The 16,849-nt window shown below is 43.2% G+C and overlaps 5 protein-coding genes across 11 annotated transcripts; 3 read left to right on the top strand and 2 right to left on the bottom strand.

Annotated features, from left to right (window-relative positions):
* Positions 1-71: 71 nt before the first annotated feature.
* Positions 72-2,246, bottom strand: LOC112342939 (pentatricopeptide repeat-containing protein At4g02750-like). Its single transcript, XM_024665604.1, has one exon. It carries the CDS (start codon positions 2,244-2,246, stop codon positions 72-74), a length of 2,175 nt encoding a protein of 724 aa, XP_024521372.1.
* An 84-nt stretch (positions 2,247-2,330) lies between these two features.
* LOC9644470 (serine/arginine-rich splicing factor SC35) lies at positions 2,331-4,616 on the top strand. Of its 5 annotated transcripts, none has more exons than XR_002991116.1 (11): positions 2,331-2,461; positions 2,559-2,637; positions 2,730-2,809; positions 2,886-2,952; positions 3,216-3,281; positions 3,345-3,701; positions 3,765-3,869; positions 3,915-4,053; positions 4,122-4,201; positions 4,293-4,380; positions 4,466-4,616. XR_002991116.1 is itself a non-coding variant. In XM_024665578.1 (9 exons), exons 1-9 carry the CDS (start codon positions 2,386-2,388, stop codon positions 4,128-4,130), a joined length of 978 nt encoding a protein of 325 aa, XP_024521346.1. In that variant the 5' UTR covers positions 2,332-2,385; the 3' UTR covers positions 4,131-4,291. The 5 variants fall into 5 exon arrangements, 1 of the variants encoding a protein (XP_024521346.1); XR_002991114.1 differs by having other exon boundaries at positions 4,264-4,380; XR_002991115.1 differs by having other exon boundaries at positions 4,264-4,380; positions 4,453-4,616.
* An 8,438-nt stretch (positions 4,617-13,054) lies between these two features.
* LOC9644139 (probable E3 ubiquitin-protein ligase ATL44) lies at positions 13,055-14,537 on the top strand. Its single transcript, XM_024665588.1, has 2 exons — positions 13,055-13,520; positions 13,573-14,537. Exon 2 carries the CDS (start codon positions 13,613-13,615, stop codon positions 14,360-14,362), a length of 750 nt encoding a protein of 249 aa, XP_024521356.1. The 5' UTR covers positions 13,055-13,520; positions 13,573-13,612; the 3' UTR covers positions 14,363-14,537.
* Positions 14,538-14,545: 8 nt separating this feature from the next.
* LOC9644469 (protein MULTIPLE CHLOROPLAST DIVISION SITE 1) lies at positions 14,546-16,086 on the bottom strand. Of its 3 annotated transcripts, none has more exons than XR_002991119.1 (6): positions 16,003-16,086; positions 15,794-15,952; positions 15,558-15,733; positions 15,116-15,506; positions 14,862-15,052; positions 14,546-14,815 (listed from the first exon to the last, which is right to left on the bottom strand). XR_002991119.1 is itself a non-coding variant. In XM_024665586.1 (5 exons), the coding sequence occupies exons 1-5, from the start codon at positions 16,033-16,035 to the stop codon at positions 14,945-14,947; spliced, it is 867 nt and encodes a 288-aa protein (XP_024521354.1). In that variant the 5' UTR covers positions 16,036-16,086; the 3' UTR covers positions 14,814-14,944. The 3 variants fall into 3 exon arrangements, 1 of the variants encoding a protein (XP_024521354.1); XR_002991118.1 differs by having other exon boundaries at positions 14,546-14,806; XM_024665586.1 differs by having other exon boundaries at positions 14,814-15,052.
* A 44-nt stretch (positions 16,087-16,130) lies between these two features.
* On the top strand, positions 16,131-16,825 carry LOC9644468 (60S ribosomal protein L44). The gene is made up of 5 exons (XM_002991805.2): positions 16,131-16,194; positions 16,253-16,364; positions 16,420-16,487; positions 16,558-16,632; positions 16,686-16,825. The coding sequence occupies exons 1-5, from the start codon at positions 16,192-16,194 to the stop codon at positions 16,743-16,745; spliced, it is 318 nt and encodes a 105-aa protein (XP_002991851.1). The 5' UTR covers positions 16,131-16,191; the 3' UTR covers positions 16,746-16,825.
* The last annotated feature ends 24 nt before the right edge of the window (positions 16,826-16,849 follow it).

The raw sequence follows: 16,849 nt of genomic DNA, 5'->3' as shown, positions 1-16,849 counted from the left end.
CCATGAATTCCTTGCTCGCTCCACTTTCGCGATGCTTCCTTCCATCCTTGTCTCCATAATCCAGCAGCGTCTCAAGCGATCGAGTACATGTTGGAGATAAGCATGTAAGGAGCCGAGTTGGCCTGGCTGAGCTCGGATGACTCCTCGGCGGACCTGCTCGCAATCTCCTCGTCACCATGAAGTTTACAAGATGCCAGGAGTGTCGTCCACATCACGGAATCCGGGACGAATGGCATCGTCTCTATAAGCTCCCTCGCCAGACCAAGCTGTCCATTCTTTCCCAAGATTCCCACCATGCACGAGTAGTGCTCGAGAAGTGGACGCAGTCCACGATCGGATTGCATGGACAGGAAACACTCCCAAGCGCGTTTTATCACTCCGCTGTGGCAGCAAGCCGTCAGCACGCTGAGCAGTGTGACTTCGTCGGCTACCACGCGGCCATCGAGGTCCATCAACCTGGCTAGCTCGATTGCTTCTTTGTTATACCCGTTTTGGGCATAGCCAGCGATCATTGCATTCCAGGAAATGGAGTCGGCGAACTCGAGATTCGAAAAGAAGTGCCACGCAGAGCTCATGTGTCCGCTCTGAGCATAACCAGCGATCAAGGTGTTCCATGAAACCGTGTCTTTGTAAGGCATGAGATCGAACACCATGGCTGCGTCGACCATGAGAGCAGCACAAGCATAGGCCGAGAGCATGGCATTGCAAGAAACGAGACTGTGCCTCGCCATCTTGTCAAACACAGCCTTGGCCTCCCGGGGCTGTCTGTTGATGCCGTAAGCCTGGACCAACGCGTTCCAAGTCACCAGGTTCCTCTCTTGCATTGCGTGGAAGAGATCTCTCGCTTCCTTGCCCGATCGCCAGCACCTCTGCGCGTAGGCGGCGATCATCGAGTTGCAAGTGATCACGCTGCGCTGCGGGATTTTCTCAAACATCTCCTCCACCTTGTCCATCCGCCCGACAGACGCGTAGGCCGAGACGAGCGTGTTCCAGCTCACGACGTCGCGGAAGCTTCTCATCTCATCAAACACTTTTCTCGCGGCAGCAACATACCCTCCTTGGGCATACGCAAAAACCATGGTGTTCCACGACGCCAAGTCCCACTGTGGCATCCTCTCGAAAACAGAGCGGGCTTTTCCAGTTTTTGAAAAGTGTGCGAGAGCTGCCAACACCACGTTAAACGATACCACGTCTCGTTCTACAACGCCCAAGAACAGCTTTACTGCAGCAACCAGATGACCCCACTGGGCATTTGCTTGGATCATGGCATTGTAGCAAACAAGGCTGTGTTTGGGCATTGCTTCAAACAAAATCTTTGCGTAGTCAAGATGGCCATTCTGCGCGTTCAATATGAGTAGCACTGTCCACGATATAGGATCTTTCTCAGGCATAGAATTAAAGAGGCTTCTCGCATCGTCCAAATGCCCAGATTGGGCATATGCCTGAAGCATCGTGTTCCAGGTTACTGCGCTCGCCAGCGGCATCACGTCAAAGATCTTTCTGGCACCAGAGATCTTGCCAAATTGCGCAAGCGCAGCCACCATGCTCGTCCACGAAACCACATTCTTTTCAGGGAGATTCTTGAAGAGTTCCTGGAACTGGTCTGGACGATTGCTGTCGGCGTATCCCTTGATCATGGCGTTCCACGACACAATGTCTCGTTCCGGCATTCGATCGAAGACCCTCTCCGCCTCTTGGAGCTGCGCTGATTGGGAGTAGAGCCCGATCATCGTCGTGCACGACACCACATCGCGCTCCGGGACCTCTATGAAAGCTTTCGCTGCTTCCTCCACACGCCCTTCTTGGGCATACGCCTGGATCACCGCATTCCAAGAGATCGTCTCCATCGCCGGCATTCGATCGAGGATGGCTCTCGCCTCAACCGCGTCCCCGGCCTGCGCGTGGAAATTCATCATCGAATTCCATAGCACCACGTCCCTGTGCGGCATCTCGCGGAAGATCGCCGCTGCCCGGGCGAGATACCCGTTCTGGGCATACGCCGAGAGGATGAGCGTCCACGAGAAGAGATTAGGACGAGGGATCGCATCGAAGACCCACTGCGCCTCGTGCACGGAACCACACCGCCCATACATCTCCACCAGCAGATTGGCGAGATACCTGTCCGGTCCGAGATCCAACTCGCGGATCCGAGAGTGCGCTCGCCTGGCCGCGGAGAGATCTCGCGACTGCCCACACCCGCGCAAGACGAGCGCGATTCGATCGATAGAGGCGTCATTCCTGCGCATTCGAATGCGCAATCCCTAGCCGTTGGATGGGGGATCGAACGGTGGGCGCATCTGGGCTGTTGGATTTGTGGTTGGCTTTCTTCTTCTTCTTCTTCGTTCTAGGGTTTGTGTGGATGCATGCGCCATTGTCGAGGAAACAATGTCGCATTTCGGACGTGCCGGCCCGCCCGACATACGGGATACGTACTCGCTTCTCGTCCTCAACATCACATTCAGTAAGCTTGGATCGATCGATCGATCGATCGCTCCCTTTTCTCTTCCATGATCTCCAATTCGCGAGCGATGTAATGAAATGAAAATGTGGGACTGCAGGAACTACCGCCGATGATCTCTACCCTCTCTTCGATCGCTACGGCAAAGTTGTGGACATTTTCATCCCCAGAGATCGCAGGTTTGTAAGCTAGAGAGCAAAAAAATAAACCGTTTTTTTTTTGTTGTTTGGTTTTTTTCTTTGCTCTCTTTTGACAATCTTCCATTCTCTAGGTCTGGTGAGTCACGAGGATTCGCATTTGTACGCTACAAGCATGTGGATGAAGCACAAAAGGCGATCGATAGACTGGACGGTACATGCATTGCATTTTGTGCTGTTCTTTCTTGTTTTCCGTGAGCTCCAGTGACAAATGTGCGTTTTTTTCGCAGGTAAGAATCTGAACGGACGTAACATCATGGTTCAGTTTGCAAAATATGACAAGAACTCTGAATCAACGTAAGTCATGGTTGTGTGTTTAATTTTCCTAGCATCACGCAGGTATGACCATTGATGGAAGGCAGATTGCAGTACAGTTTGCAAAGTATGGTCGGAACGATGAAAAGATGTGAGTCTGTTTTGGGAGGGAGGCGACACGATCCACGATTTGATCTCTCAAAATGCAGGAGTCTTAGATGATTAGATTTTCTGCGTGGCTGCTTGTTTTTCTTCTTTCATTTCTTCGCGGATCGTGCTCAGAACGATGCGCTTGCTTCTGGCAGATGTTGTGGAAGAATAACAACGTCCATATACAGCAGGTCACGGAGTCGGAGCCCGAGACGACCAAGGTTGGCCATTTTATTACAGTTCATAGAAATGGTTGGCGGCAGCTGACGTGAATCTTTGCACAGTCGATACAGGGAAGAGTATGGACGAGGGAGGGATTATCGCGACAACTTCCGCGGAAGAGACAGATACGAGCGCGAACGAAGCCGGGACGATCACTTTTATGAGCACGATCGCATCAGAGACAGATACGAGCGTAGAGATAGGCACGAACGTGACTACAGGCATCAACATGAACGAAGCCGGGACTCACACGACGTTGGTCGGAGCAAAGAAAGATACGAGCGGGATCGCTTTGATGCCGAGGTTGGAAGAGGCGGCCGAAGTAGGAGCCGGAGCAGGGACCGCTATGCAGAAGATGATCATCGCGAGGAAAGAGGAAGGCCCGTCGAACGTACTAACTCGTCACCAGCACCACTAAGGTACGCGTGCATTGCGTCCTGATCTTTAGCACACGCTTTTTGAGGTTCTTTTCTCTCTTTCAGTCCTGCTCCAGCTCGGTTATCGAGTCCTGTCCGAGAAACAGCGTTGGGATCACCAAGGCCAGTGACGGCGGCGAACAGAGACGCAAGTCCTTTGGAGCAAGCAAGGTAAGAAACGTTTCCTTCTGGACACATTTCTCATCTACTTTGCAGGAAAAGCGAGCGGTCTCCAGTCCGAAGTTTGTCGCCAGAGAAAAGCTACTCCAATGGAAAGCGTGAAGGTTCTCCAGGACCAGTAAGTCCCGCTGGCATCGGCGTCGATATCCAGAGCCCCTACAACACCGACCCCGATGTAAGTAGATTCCATTTGTTAGCTTTCACCAAGTAGCAGAGTCTAAAAGTTGCGCTCTTTCGGTGCAGGAGTCATAATCTCGATGCCTACGAGACGCTGTCCTTCTAGTTGTGGTAGTCATTTAGTCGTCGGAATGACACTTTTGAAGGTTTGGACTGTAGTCTCGTGCTGCAGATTTGTGAGCTTGCATTTGTTTTTCTTTTCTTTCAGCATCTAATTTTGTGCTGGGTTTTAAATAGTCTGCTGGTGGCTGTGGTGGTGGGTTCCAAGGGGACTTTGGTGCTGCACGGTGGAAACCTGTGCTGTTTAGAATTACTGGTTGCATAGGTCTGTACACTTAAGTTGTTTCGTTTTTCTCTTTTTCTTCCTTTTGGTCTGGACTAACTGTTCCAGCACAAGTTGGTGTTTGCAGGACATTTGTTGCAGCATAGGTTTTCTTTGCACATAATGATGTAGTGGTGACATTGTCACTCGCTCCAAAACAAGCACTCCATATGCTCTTCTGTTGACCAATTTCTCAACTCAACTGGCGTAAGTTTAAATGGTGTTGTTCTGGATTCAAACATGTAAGTTAATGAGCTACAACTGGTTTAAATTTTTTTTCTGACTAATGGTCTTCTCCTTGAGGTTTGGATTCAAACACGTAATATAACAGTCCAAATGAAAGCATAAGATTGAAGCCAAGACGTCAAAAGAGGAGAGCTTTTATCTGAAACAAATTGAGGGCAATTGGGAAAATGATCCACTAGATATCAAAATAGTAAGTAGGAAGTTTTGGTAAGTTAAAAAGTTTATTTCAATCAACTCAGATTTATAAATCTCCTTGAGTGATATGATTTTATATTTTATGATTGCAAAGGCTACTCTATAATCTTTCAAATATAGATTTTTCTCATGGGGTGCCTAAAATGCTTTCATGCTCAATACATCCCATGCAAATGTCCTTAAAAACATGTAATAGTGATTAAGTTAGTTATTCTTTTATAACTTTATTTTGCCACACTTAAATTGTTTCCTTTTTGGTTTGCTTAGCGTAAATAAAATATGCTTGGATATTCTAGGATATTCTACTATCTAACGGTTGTTATTCATTTAGATTAATTTTGTTGTTTATAATTTATAAACTTTATTAAGCAATTCCTAGTATATTCTAGTTTATTCTTGATATTCAATAATATTAATCTTGTGTTTATAAATTATAAGCATGTTTATAATTATAAACTACCATATGATTAATTGGATTAATAAATAGAAATTACACTATATGAGTAGAATATGGAAATAGAATACAGAAATATGCATATCAATTAGCCCAAAAACCCCAGCTTATATACAGAAGTAAGTGGTTCAAATTAAAACCAATATCAAAATCCCACTATGTTAATATTACCATATGGCACTATAGCCATATATGTTGAGTTCATATCATCCCTTTCTCTTGGAATGATAGAACACAATTAGGGTTCTCTCATAGATGGATTAGGATTTAAAGGAATATCAAAAGGAGGCATCAGTGAATCTATAGATGGTGCCAATTGCTTTTGATCCCTTTATATAAAGTGTTTAAGATGTTAAACATGTATAATTTCTAGAGGATTGGCCTATTAAATGTCATGCCAAACCTTATAAATTTGGGATCCAATTTGCCACAATACTTCATACAGTCCCTTCCATTAAGCAAAGAGCATCTTAGACAAACCATATACCGTAAAATTAGGAAAATAAATTAAAATCCAAGTCATCCACTTTGTACTTCATAGGTGGACCATAATGGGAGTTATAGTGCTATTGTTATCCCACTTGTACATAACCTAGGTATTTAGTAAACTCTACTCGAACAAATGAAAGAATGCTCATCACATATTGATCAAAAAACTTAACATCAGTATTTCATGGCAATTGCAAAGGTAAACTTAACTCCATTGGTAGTATCGAATCATGACTATATAGAAATTTATATAGTAAAGCACTAATAGAACTTTACAGCTCTATGACATATGCATACTAAAGAGATGGTAAATAACTATCTTTATTTGAATGTTGAAAGTTTATATACTTCACGATCATCTCTTTGAAAGTCTGAATGAGTTATACCACCAAACTATTTGACTGTGGATAATAAACACTTGTGAAAGTGTTGTGTATCTCTAACCGAGATGTCAAAACATAAAATGCCTCAGCTATAAATGTAAGACTATTATCTAAAATAATTTATTCTAGACAACAATGCTGAAACACTACTCGATTGAGGAAGAAGTATCTAACAGCAGTTGCAAACACACTAGCAAAAACTTCAACTTCCATTTAAGCAAGATAAATAATCAAAAATAATAATGACATACTCATTGCTAATAGTTGACTATGGAAAAGGCCTTATCATATAAGACACCAATAACTCAAATAGAGGGGAAACTATAATTGACTCTAACCATCTTTCCATCACAAGAGGGATTATTAAGAGATTAGCACTAAATACAACTATGCATATACTAAATAACATCACATTGCATCTTTGGCTAATAAAAAGACTTGTGCAGGTTTTAAATCATATGAAGCTATCCCATATGCCCTCCTAAAATAGGAGAAATATGGTAGCCATGGAAAAAGTATGAAATAAATATTGAAGGCACCATTAGCTATAAATGATTATCAAGATCTATCCTCACAAAATAAAGAAAATTGTCCTCTACCCTAGAGGACAGCTCCTCTTCCTTTTCATAACCTGGGAATTTGGGGCAACATTTCGGAACACCGTAGCCTTATGCGAGCCTCATGGGTACTCTCCTCGCCTTCCGCCTTTGGGTGCTCTAGCCATGGGCTTAGAGCAAGGTTCTGTTGGGCCACGCTAGGTATCCAAATAGGCAATGCTACCCACACTTGGACTGGGAGCATCAACCATTCGATCTCCCGGGGGAACTAGAGTCGGCTCTTGAACACTTCACCAAGGTACCCCACTTGTCGGTCCATATTCACTCTAATCTTGGATTGCCTAGTGGATATCTCATCACCCAACACTTGGGCACAGCCTTCTTGGGCCAAATTGGTCTTTCCTGGCCAAACTGGCTCCACTGGAGTCCTCCCCCTACTATACTTTTGGAGCTCACCAAACCCCCTAGGGTCTAGAAGATGAACACTTTGGGCTTTCACCCTCTCTGACTTGAACTCGGACTTGGTCTCGGCTTCAGGCTCGGTCTCAGCCTCAGTCTCGGTCACGGTTTCGGTCCCGGTCTTGGTCTCGGTCCCGGTCCCAGTCTCGGTCTCGGTCTCGTCTTCGGACTCCATCTCGAGTCCTTCTCGAACACCATCTTAGTCCATCTCGGACTCCATCTTGGATTCCATCTCAGACTCCATCTCGGGTCCATCTTGGGTCCATCTCGGACTCCATCTCAGACTCTTCCACATGTCATGTGTTGGTCCTTTTGTGTCCCTTTTCTAAAGACTCACTTATTGCTCACTTTGTGCTTGTTCCTTGAGCATTTCACTCGGTCTCGGTCTCGTCTTCGGACTCCATCTCGAGTCCTTCTCGAACACCATCTTAGTCCATCTCGGACTCCATCTTGGATTCCATCTCAGACTCCATCTCGGGTCCATCTTGGGTCCATCTCGGACTCCATCTCGGACTCTTCCACATGTCATGTGTTGGTCCTTTTGTGTCCCTTTTCTAGAGACTCACTTATTGCTCACTTTGTGCTTGTTCCTTGAGCATTTCATTGGGAGTTCCACTGTAGCATTGACTATTGACTAGCAACCCCTACTGAGCTAAGGGTCCATCTTGGGTCCATCTCGGACTCCATCTCGGACTCTTCCACTAGTCATGTGTTGGTCCTTTTGTGTCCCTTTTCTAGAGACTCACTTATTGCTCACTTTGTGCTTGTTCCTTGAGCATTTCATTGGGAGTTCCACTGTAGCATTGACTATTGACTAGCAACCCCTACTGAGCTAAGGGGAACCAGCACCTCCATTTCCACACTCAATCTACCAATCCTTCTATTGTGTAGACTAGCCTTCTATTGTGTAGACTAGTTATTCGATGTGAGGCAACTAGTCATCCACCCGTACCACAGTCCCACGGTGGATACCTTCGTCCGTGGATACTCCATACAAGAGGAAGGACGTACGCATGGATGCCCAATACATACGATTTCAAATTTAGGGGTAGGAATATACCTTGCTCAAGGGTATATTATACTTTTAAGTAGCCACTAATCAATGGGAATCGAACCCGTGCCATTTTCTCTGATACCAACTATAGTGCACCTTATCTCTCTCCCCTTAAGCCAACTGGAAAAGGGGCAATTGCTTGATGAGAGAGCCTTTAGTGGCTATTTTATCCCCATTTATCCCCCAAAGTTCCAAGGATTCACGGTGACAGTATATCCAAATCTCATCCCATGATCACATGTGCTACAGTTCCACTCCGCTTTCGACCTTTTAAGTCGGAGCTTTTAGTCTAAATGTGTTACGTTCGTTTGGCATTCGCTTCAGCCACTACCACATGGCACTCTTTCGGCTCCACTTTGGGGCTTAGGGATTTGTGTCTCACAACTATTTTGCCCACGAAGTGTTGTACATCGTTCACATACTTTAGAGTATAAAACTTTAAAACATCCGCAAGTTTGTCAGGATCATTTTGTAAACTCTCACGAGAAATATGGTACCCAAGATAAGTCATGTCTTTAGACCTAAACAAGCACTTTGACTGTTTTAGTTTTAAACTAACTTTTGGTAGCCAATCTAGCACCTTACGAACAGCATAAATGTGTTCCTCCTATGTCCCTTATTAGTGGATGAAGACATCATTAATGAAGTTAGTAATCACTTCTGGCATATCATAAAGAACATTGTTCATCATCTGTTAAAAGGTTGTTGAAGCATTTTTCAAACCAAATGGCATCATTAAGAATTCATACAAACGAAACGGTGTAGGAAAATAGTCTTAGGGATCTCTTTCTTGGCCATTGACACTTACTAGTACTCAAAAACAAAATCTAACTTGGTGAACTAATAACTTCCCCCTAAACAATTTAAAAAATCAACAGTGTGAGGAAGAGGGTACACATCCGGGATTGTTACTTCGTTTAATAGATAATAGTTAATGCAAAAATGAATACTCTCATTAGGCTTTGTCATAAGATGAAGTTCACACGCCCAAAGACTTTGTAATTTATGAATAACACCCTTTTCCAATATCTCCTTGATGTTTACATGTAAAATCTTCATTTCTTTTGGTGACCGATGATGAACATGAACCTTGATTGGATAAGTATCCCCAATGGGAATATGATAACGTGCTGCTATTTTGGCTCCAAATGTCAAGTCAAATTCAAAGAGATTGATATACTCCTTCATAAGCCGATCAACCACTACAACACAAAAACCATCAGAGGGATTTAAAGAGGGAATAGAACAAGAAAAAAACATAGGAAAAAGTAACAGGGAGACAAAAGTGATGCAAGCAAAGGTGGATGAAGAGGGATATAAATATAACTTTGAGGCTTCTCCCTATTGTCTCATACTTTTTTATATTTCTTTTATTTCTCACTCTAGAAAGATGCTTTGACTGTTGAATAGTTAGCCATGTCTACTTCCAAGAGTGTCTCTGGCATGATTGTGTTACAACTAATTCATATTAAGGATGAGGTCAAAAGCTTGTTTTAGCACCATCTGCAATAACTACAGCTCAAGCTTGAAATCACCCACATGCACAATTAGGTTTGCCTCATCCCATGCACATACGTGTGTATGATCGTTGTCATAAAGAATAAAAATTGGCTCTATTACACAATATAAATGTAGATAGCAACGTGTAGCTTTAGGTCGAGTAATAGAACATAAACTCAACCTTGTATCAACCAACACAAAGAGAATAATAAAAGACATTTTGTTATAAAAATGAGCTTAAAAAGTAAACATTAGATGAACTAGTGCTAAATAAACACCTTGATGATACTCCCAAAAAAAAGATAGAAGGGTCATTGACTTATTCATATAAAAATCTATAAGTATCTTGGTTTTCCATAAATATCTTGGTGTCTAAATTTTCCACTATAGTAGTACCAACAAGATATTGTTGACACTAAGGTCTTTACTTAGGAAATAGTGGTCATCAATCCAGAAAATACTAATAGCATTAATAAGTGTGTGTAACTTTATTACACACCCAGTAGTGGATATCATGGCCACAACCACGTCTTCACCCTTGTCTTTGAGCTCAAGTAGGAGTAGTATCAACTTCTATTGGAATAAGACTATTGCCTACAGAAAGTGGATCTGAAAGAAGTGCAACGAGAAGTGAAAGAGACAATATTTTATAACGTTGTGGTAAATGAAGAGCATTGTCAAGTGTGGCTAAAACAAGTGTATGTACAAGTTCTACAAGATTTTGATAAAATGCTAGCCACAACATTCCCAACTTGATCCACCTTAACATATTTAGCTTCACATAAAACAAAAGGTCTAAAAAATAGATGCCAAATTGCATTATTGACTTAGATGGCCCTTGACAAAGACAATGCAATTATTAAAAGGCATTATCACAATTATTAGCATGTCCAAATGCACATTTGAAGACATCAGAGAGAATGCTCCAATCTTTATGAGTGGCTGCACTCAAACCATTATACTATTGTAGTGTTGTCTCTTGGAGACATGTGGGAAATTTATGCAAATGCTAAGCATCATTCTAAGAATAATATGAGGCAATCATCATAAAGTGATCGAACTAATAATACACATCATCTATGGAATAACTCTAATTGAACGCAAGGATGGGCATTGAGAGTAGGAGGAACTAAACCACATACCATGAATGCTACCATCAATTGAGTTTAATTGTTCAACTATAATCACATAGCATTAAGCAATTACACGAATTGCTATTCCAAAGTTAAAGGAGGAGGAAGCTACAGCTATACCATGAAGATAAACGAAAAGGAAAAAATAAAAGAGAAGAAATTAAAAAAGTTATAATGAAAGGGAGATCTAGACAATGCAAAAGCTAAATCAAAATCAAAATCTTAAATCCAAACATTTTTTAGGGATAATCAAAATTACCTTTCACCTCCACTAATATGAATGTATGAAATATGAAAATAGAATATAAAAATGTGAATATCAATTAGCCCAAAAACCGTAGCTTATATACATGAGCGAGTGGTTCGGATTGAAATTAATCCAACGGCTATCAAAATCCCACTATGTTAATATTAGTATACAATATTATAGTTGTACACTTGGATTTCACAACTATTATTAAGCAAACCAAGTGTTGTTGCATATCATGCGTAGCAAATTATTCTTCTTAGTTAGATTTAAAACTATATAATATATGTAGTAAAGTAATAAATTTATATATATCTAAATTATTGTTTATATTTTAAAAACATTTGTTTAGAATTTTGATTGAATAGTATAATCATATAGATGTTGTTTATCTCCATGTCATAAACCCCTATAATTTTCTAGTACCCACATCCATATATTATGATGAAATCTTTCTATTAAAGAAACTCAAAATGGGTGAAGCAATAGTGTATATTCTTCCCAAGATATAAATGTTATTAAGGATAGTAATTTTTTTCAAGGTTTTTCTATTTTTCTTTTTTTTTCCTATTACATGCTAGGGAGCTAACACTTAAATTCCACTTAATATTAGTGCTTTATGGTTGCATTTAACTTCCTATAAGTATCGAATTAAAGTAGTTATCATTATATACTAATTTAATTTAATTAAATATAAGATAGTATATTTTTATGTTTATTATTGAATAATATACTAAAAATACACTGAACTGATAGTTTTAGCAAAATGTTTTTGAATCCCATAAAACTTCTAGATTAGGGTTTATATTAAATGATTTCTGATAAATAGTATATAAAACTAAATTGCAGTTATTTTGTATTACTAAATATGTGTTTTTATAGCAATTATATTGAATACAATTAGTATTTGATGCCCAAACAGCTTTATTATTGTAAGAATATAAAACTAAATTTCCATCTTCTTGTAATCTTAAAATGCAATTTTTTCCTTCAATTAAATTCTTTGAAAACCATAAGTTTATTTTACCATTATATATACCTAATTTGCAATCAATACTTAAATACATATATGTTTTTTTATTTGAAGCAATTAAAAATTGTGTTGATAACAAATACTGATATGGCATATTGAAGTAACCACTTATCAAAATGCTAGAAAAAATATTACATTTAGTATGTTGTGCTAAATCTTGTTGCCTTCTTTGTTGTTGACCATTAAAATTTCTAATAAAATAATAAATAAGAAATTGGCTATTTCTTACAATGAAATATGAGGCAGCATTAGTTATTAAAGTTTCAGTTATCTCTTGAAAAAGTTCACTTATTGATTGTCTTATAGTAGCTCCAGATTCTAAATGTCCCCCAGATTCTATATTACAAATGTCCCCAATTCTTTGTAAGAAAAAAGCACCATATCCTATAATGGTATAAGTTCTTGTTTCTGGATTTTTACCAACAATATTTCCATAAAACATTTGTCTTGAAGGAAGTGGATTATCTGGTATAGCATTAATTGCATCTGTAATAGCTTGTATAATAGCATTTACAACTATTACATTTATAGAATTCATATCTCCAACATTAATACTAGGTTGTCCAGAAAAAACTTTAAAATGTATTATCAATACTAAGGTAACTATTATTACTCTCATGGTGTTATAGATTTTGAAGAAAGTTTTATGGATGTTTAGGCTTATTAAGGTTCACAGCTTGACTTCTAATTTAAAATGTAAAATAAGTAATTTTGGATTTTATGAAAGAGCGAAATTTAAAACTTTATTTTCTAGAATGCATCACTCTTTTTCTCTCAAAAACATGCGAGCGAATATTTATATCAGTGCTGTTCCACGGTCTTCTAGTGCGTTCAAGAACGTTGCAGCGGCAGTGGCAGTTTTCGAGTTCCCTAATGACTCTAGATGCTAAGAAGTTTATCTCAAGCTTTGGAATGCTATTAATTGTAATTGCCTCAAGAATAAAAAGCTACTCGCAAAATGCTAGCAGCTGAATAACTGATTGATTTTACCAGGGAGTTGCCTTTTCAAAAGTTTGTCTCGTAACTGCTGTAACGGAGTTTCGGAGGACTCTTTGTTTACAGGAAAAGTTCGTAAACAAGATCTTTCCTCACAGTTTTGCTAAACCCCTTTTAAATGCCGTAACTGCTGAAACGGTGTTTGCTTGTACGGCTACGTGTGGATGTGTACTGAGGAGCGAGCCGAGCGAGAAGAAAAAGAAAGAATGCTGCCCTCCCTTTCTTCTCCCTGACCTCACCCCACTTTGCAGTTTCTTCTCTTCGCTCTTGTCAAGCTCGGAGATGAGATGACAGGCAGCTAATTACACCCAGTCACTAAATCCACTGCCATCGCTGCTGCTGTTTGCTGCTGTTTGCTGCTACTGGCTTGTAGATTCGAGCTACAATCCAGATCCAGGTTGGCCACATTAGCTCCAAACACGACTGTCTGATGATTGGTTGCTGTGCAGGAGGAAGAAGCGCAGCCGAGCTCCAGTCCAGAGTTTCACGATGGCTCTCAAGAAGAAACCCGGCCCTCTTCCGCCTCGAGACGTCCACGACCACGACCGCTTGTTTCCGCCACTGCCAGGCAGGCCACAGCCCCAGCAGCCGCAGCATCGGCCGCAGCAGCCACAGCCGCAGCCATGGAGGCCGCGAGGTGGAGAGACCGTGTACAAGACGGCAGTGTTCCTGGGAAGTATGATCGTCGTCGCAATCCTCTTGGTGATTCTCATCTGCATGGCTCGCTGGGACAGCATCGTGAGGTTGGTTCCAGCTTTCAGTTCCACAGACCTCCGGCGATGGATGAGGAGGCGACGGTCGAGAAGGAACAGTGATTTCCCCAGGGAGCCCCGTGATCTGGACCTCGAGGCCTCCTCCGAGGACTTCACCATGAGTAACAGTCTGTCCAAGAAGAACAGGAGCAGCAACCGGCGAGCTGTGGAGGCGCTTCCCGTTGTCAACTACTCGGCAGCAAATCTCAAAGACAATCTGGAGCTGGGCTGCCTGGTCGGAACCGAGTGCACAATCTGTCTCTGCGAATTCACCGACGGGGACAGAGTCCGGATCCTTCCCGACTGTTACCACGGCTTCCATGTCGAGTGCGTCGACGTCTGGCTCATTGCTCATGCGTCATGTCCGTCATGCCGGAGAAGTCTTCACGCCCCTTCCAGGCTCGAAGACCAGCAGCAGCAACAGCAGCAGCAGGAGCACCAGTCGCTCTCTTCTTCGTCATCTTCTTCCCAGACAACCTCTATCTGATTTCAGCTCGGCTTCGGCTCGGCTAGGCTCGGATCGGTTCCGCTCGGACTTGGAAGGAACACGAATTGCTCGACGACGGTGATAAGAGTCGTCGTTAATCTTTCTTTCTCCGAGTCTGTCCCTGTCGTGCTTTCTTTCCTCCCACTGTTGTGTATTGGCAGCAGATATGTTAAGACCCGGGTGTCACATCCAGGATAGCTTTCTTTCCAGTACCCCACCAATGCCACTAGCAGCACCACACACCAGAGCTGCCTCGCGTCACTCGCAATGGACACTAGAGCCGGGTTGGTTGAGAGAGGCCGTCCAGAACAGCAGTGAATTCCCCTTCCCAGTGCTGGAATATAATAGCTATCACTGCCCAAAGTTCTCCATCCATCAGTATCATGGCTAGTGCGCTTTTGACTCTTCCAGACAAAGCCAAGTCTCATGAGCGACCACAAACACCTGGACATGCTTTGCAAACCAAATCGGTTAGATTTTCTTAAACCAGAGCACTCACCTGCTGGCCTCCCACGAACACCACTTCGCCTCGACCAAAGTAACAGACGAAATTCTATTCCCACTTATTCCCACTTCGAGGCCTCACTTCACCTCGCTTTGCTGCCTCACGGAAGAATCTGGCTGCTTTCCAGATGAATCGCGATCGCTGGGAGGAGATAAAGTCTTATCTTGGATAGTATCCTCTCGGGCCTGGAGCCAATCCCAACTCTGATCGACTCAGTACCGAGCACGCACAGAAAAGCAAGAACGCACCTTTTGGACTGATTCTTTCATCTTCTTCCGAAGGGCCTCGTGCTCGGCTCTTACGCGGGACGGAACGCCACGGGTCTGGTACACGTTCTTTTGCGCCAGCTCTTCGTCGATATAGTCTTGGGTGGTGGCGAACGGGTGGTTTGATGGTATCCACCTTACTTCTTCCGGGTCGACACCCTCGGGCACAGGGTCCCCCTCGTTAAGGAACACAACGGGCCTCCTCCAATGATAAGCTTGTATCCTCCTGTTCTGGTGGCTCACGACTTTCTCCTCCGTCAAAGTCACTGGAGTTAGCCTGAAGATTTTGCCGCACATTCTCACGATCGGATTCTTACTGCCGATCTTTACCAGAGGATTGTTGAAAGGATCCTCGTATTTCAAAGGTCTCGAGCTACAATCAAACAAGAGCAACCATAAGATTCATAAAGGAACACCAACTTACTCGGGCCTGACGTTTCTATCGGATCGTAGCTGTCCTCTCCTGATCAGATCTGACACGGAGCCTCCCACCTGGTTGCGTGATCGCACAAATTCTCTGATCAAAAGAAGCACACACACGGTAGCCACAGCTCCTGCAGCCGCGGCAAAGTTGACAGGAGCAGCCGCAACACGGCTAGCCTGTGTAAAATCTAGTGAAAAGAATTCCAAAGAAAAGAAGGAAAGAAGAAGAAGAAGTACCAGTTTGAGAGGTGCTGATACAAGAGATTGGAGCCTTCCGGATGATCCAGAAGAAGGCGCATCCACAGATTGAGCTCGAACGATGAGAATTCTTCCCGGAAGCGTCCTCCTCTTGGCCACCGACGGCGAGCACAAGCAGCAATGCGCGGAGAGATTGGCCTAAGAATCAGAATTGGAGCTACATTCCCTGGAAAATCTAGGCAGCGTACCGTCATCGCAGCGCCCGGAAGAGGAGCGCCCATGAAGACAATGCCCTAATCCATGAGATGTATGACGTGGCCACATGCCAGCCGTCGATGATATGCTTCCATCGACGGCGATCTCAAAACCCTGTAAGACCCTAACCCTAGAGCTCGGGGGAGCGCATTTCGGCGGCTTGGAAGCATCTCGGCGGCACAATGGTATGTTCTTGCGAGGCGCTCGCTGCTCAGATCTTAGATCTCTCCCCAATGCCGACAGGTGAACGTGCCCAAGACGAAGAAGTCCTTCTGCCAAGGGAAGAATTGCCGGAAGCACACGCTCCACAAGGTCACGCAGTACAAGAAGGGCAAGGACAGCCTCTACGTCCAAGGTAAGAGCCGGAAGATTTCTCGCGAGCTTGCTCTGAATTGCGGTGAGGTTCACAGGTAAGAGGCGTTACGATCGCAAGCAATCTGGCTATGGCGGTCAAACGAAGCCCGTGTTTCACAAGAAGGTAGGAAACTTTCGCTGCCTGCTGTGCTCCAATCGATCTAAGCTCTCTCCCTGTGATTGAATGAATGCAGGCCAAGACCACCAAGAAGATCGTGCTCCGGCTCCAGTGCCAGACGTGCAAGCGCGTGTCGCAGCACCCTCTAAAGGTGGGATTTTTCTCTTTGCTCGTCCCTGATCGATGGCTTTCTTGCAAATCCAGAGGTGCAAACACTTTGAAATCGGTGGTGACAAGAAGGGCAAGGGAACGAGCTTGTTCTAAGCGCGCGCGATTCAATTTTCCTCTCTTGGATGATGTTCTCGAATTTGCAAGAAGAAATAGACAAGCTTTGATTACCACTACCACCATAGAGAAGTGTCCTAGGG

Source organism: Selaginella moellendorffii, unplaced genomic scaffold (genome assembly GCF_000143415.4).
Source record: "Selaginella moellendorffii unplaced genomic scaffold, v1.0 SELMOscaffold_124, whole genome shotgun sequence".
NCBI classification, from domain to species: Eukaryota; Viridiplantae; Streptophyta; class Lycopodiopsida; order Selaginellales; family Selaginellaceae; genus Selaginella; species Selaginella moellendorffii.
The sequence above is the reverse complement of the archived record's forward strand: the minus strand, read 5'-3'. Positions and strand labels throughout refer to the sequence as shown.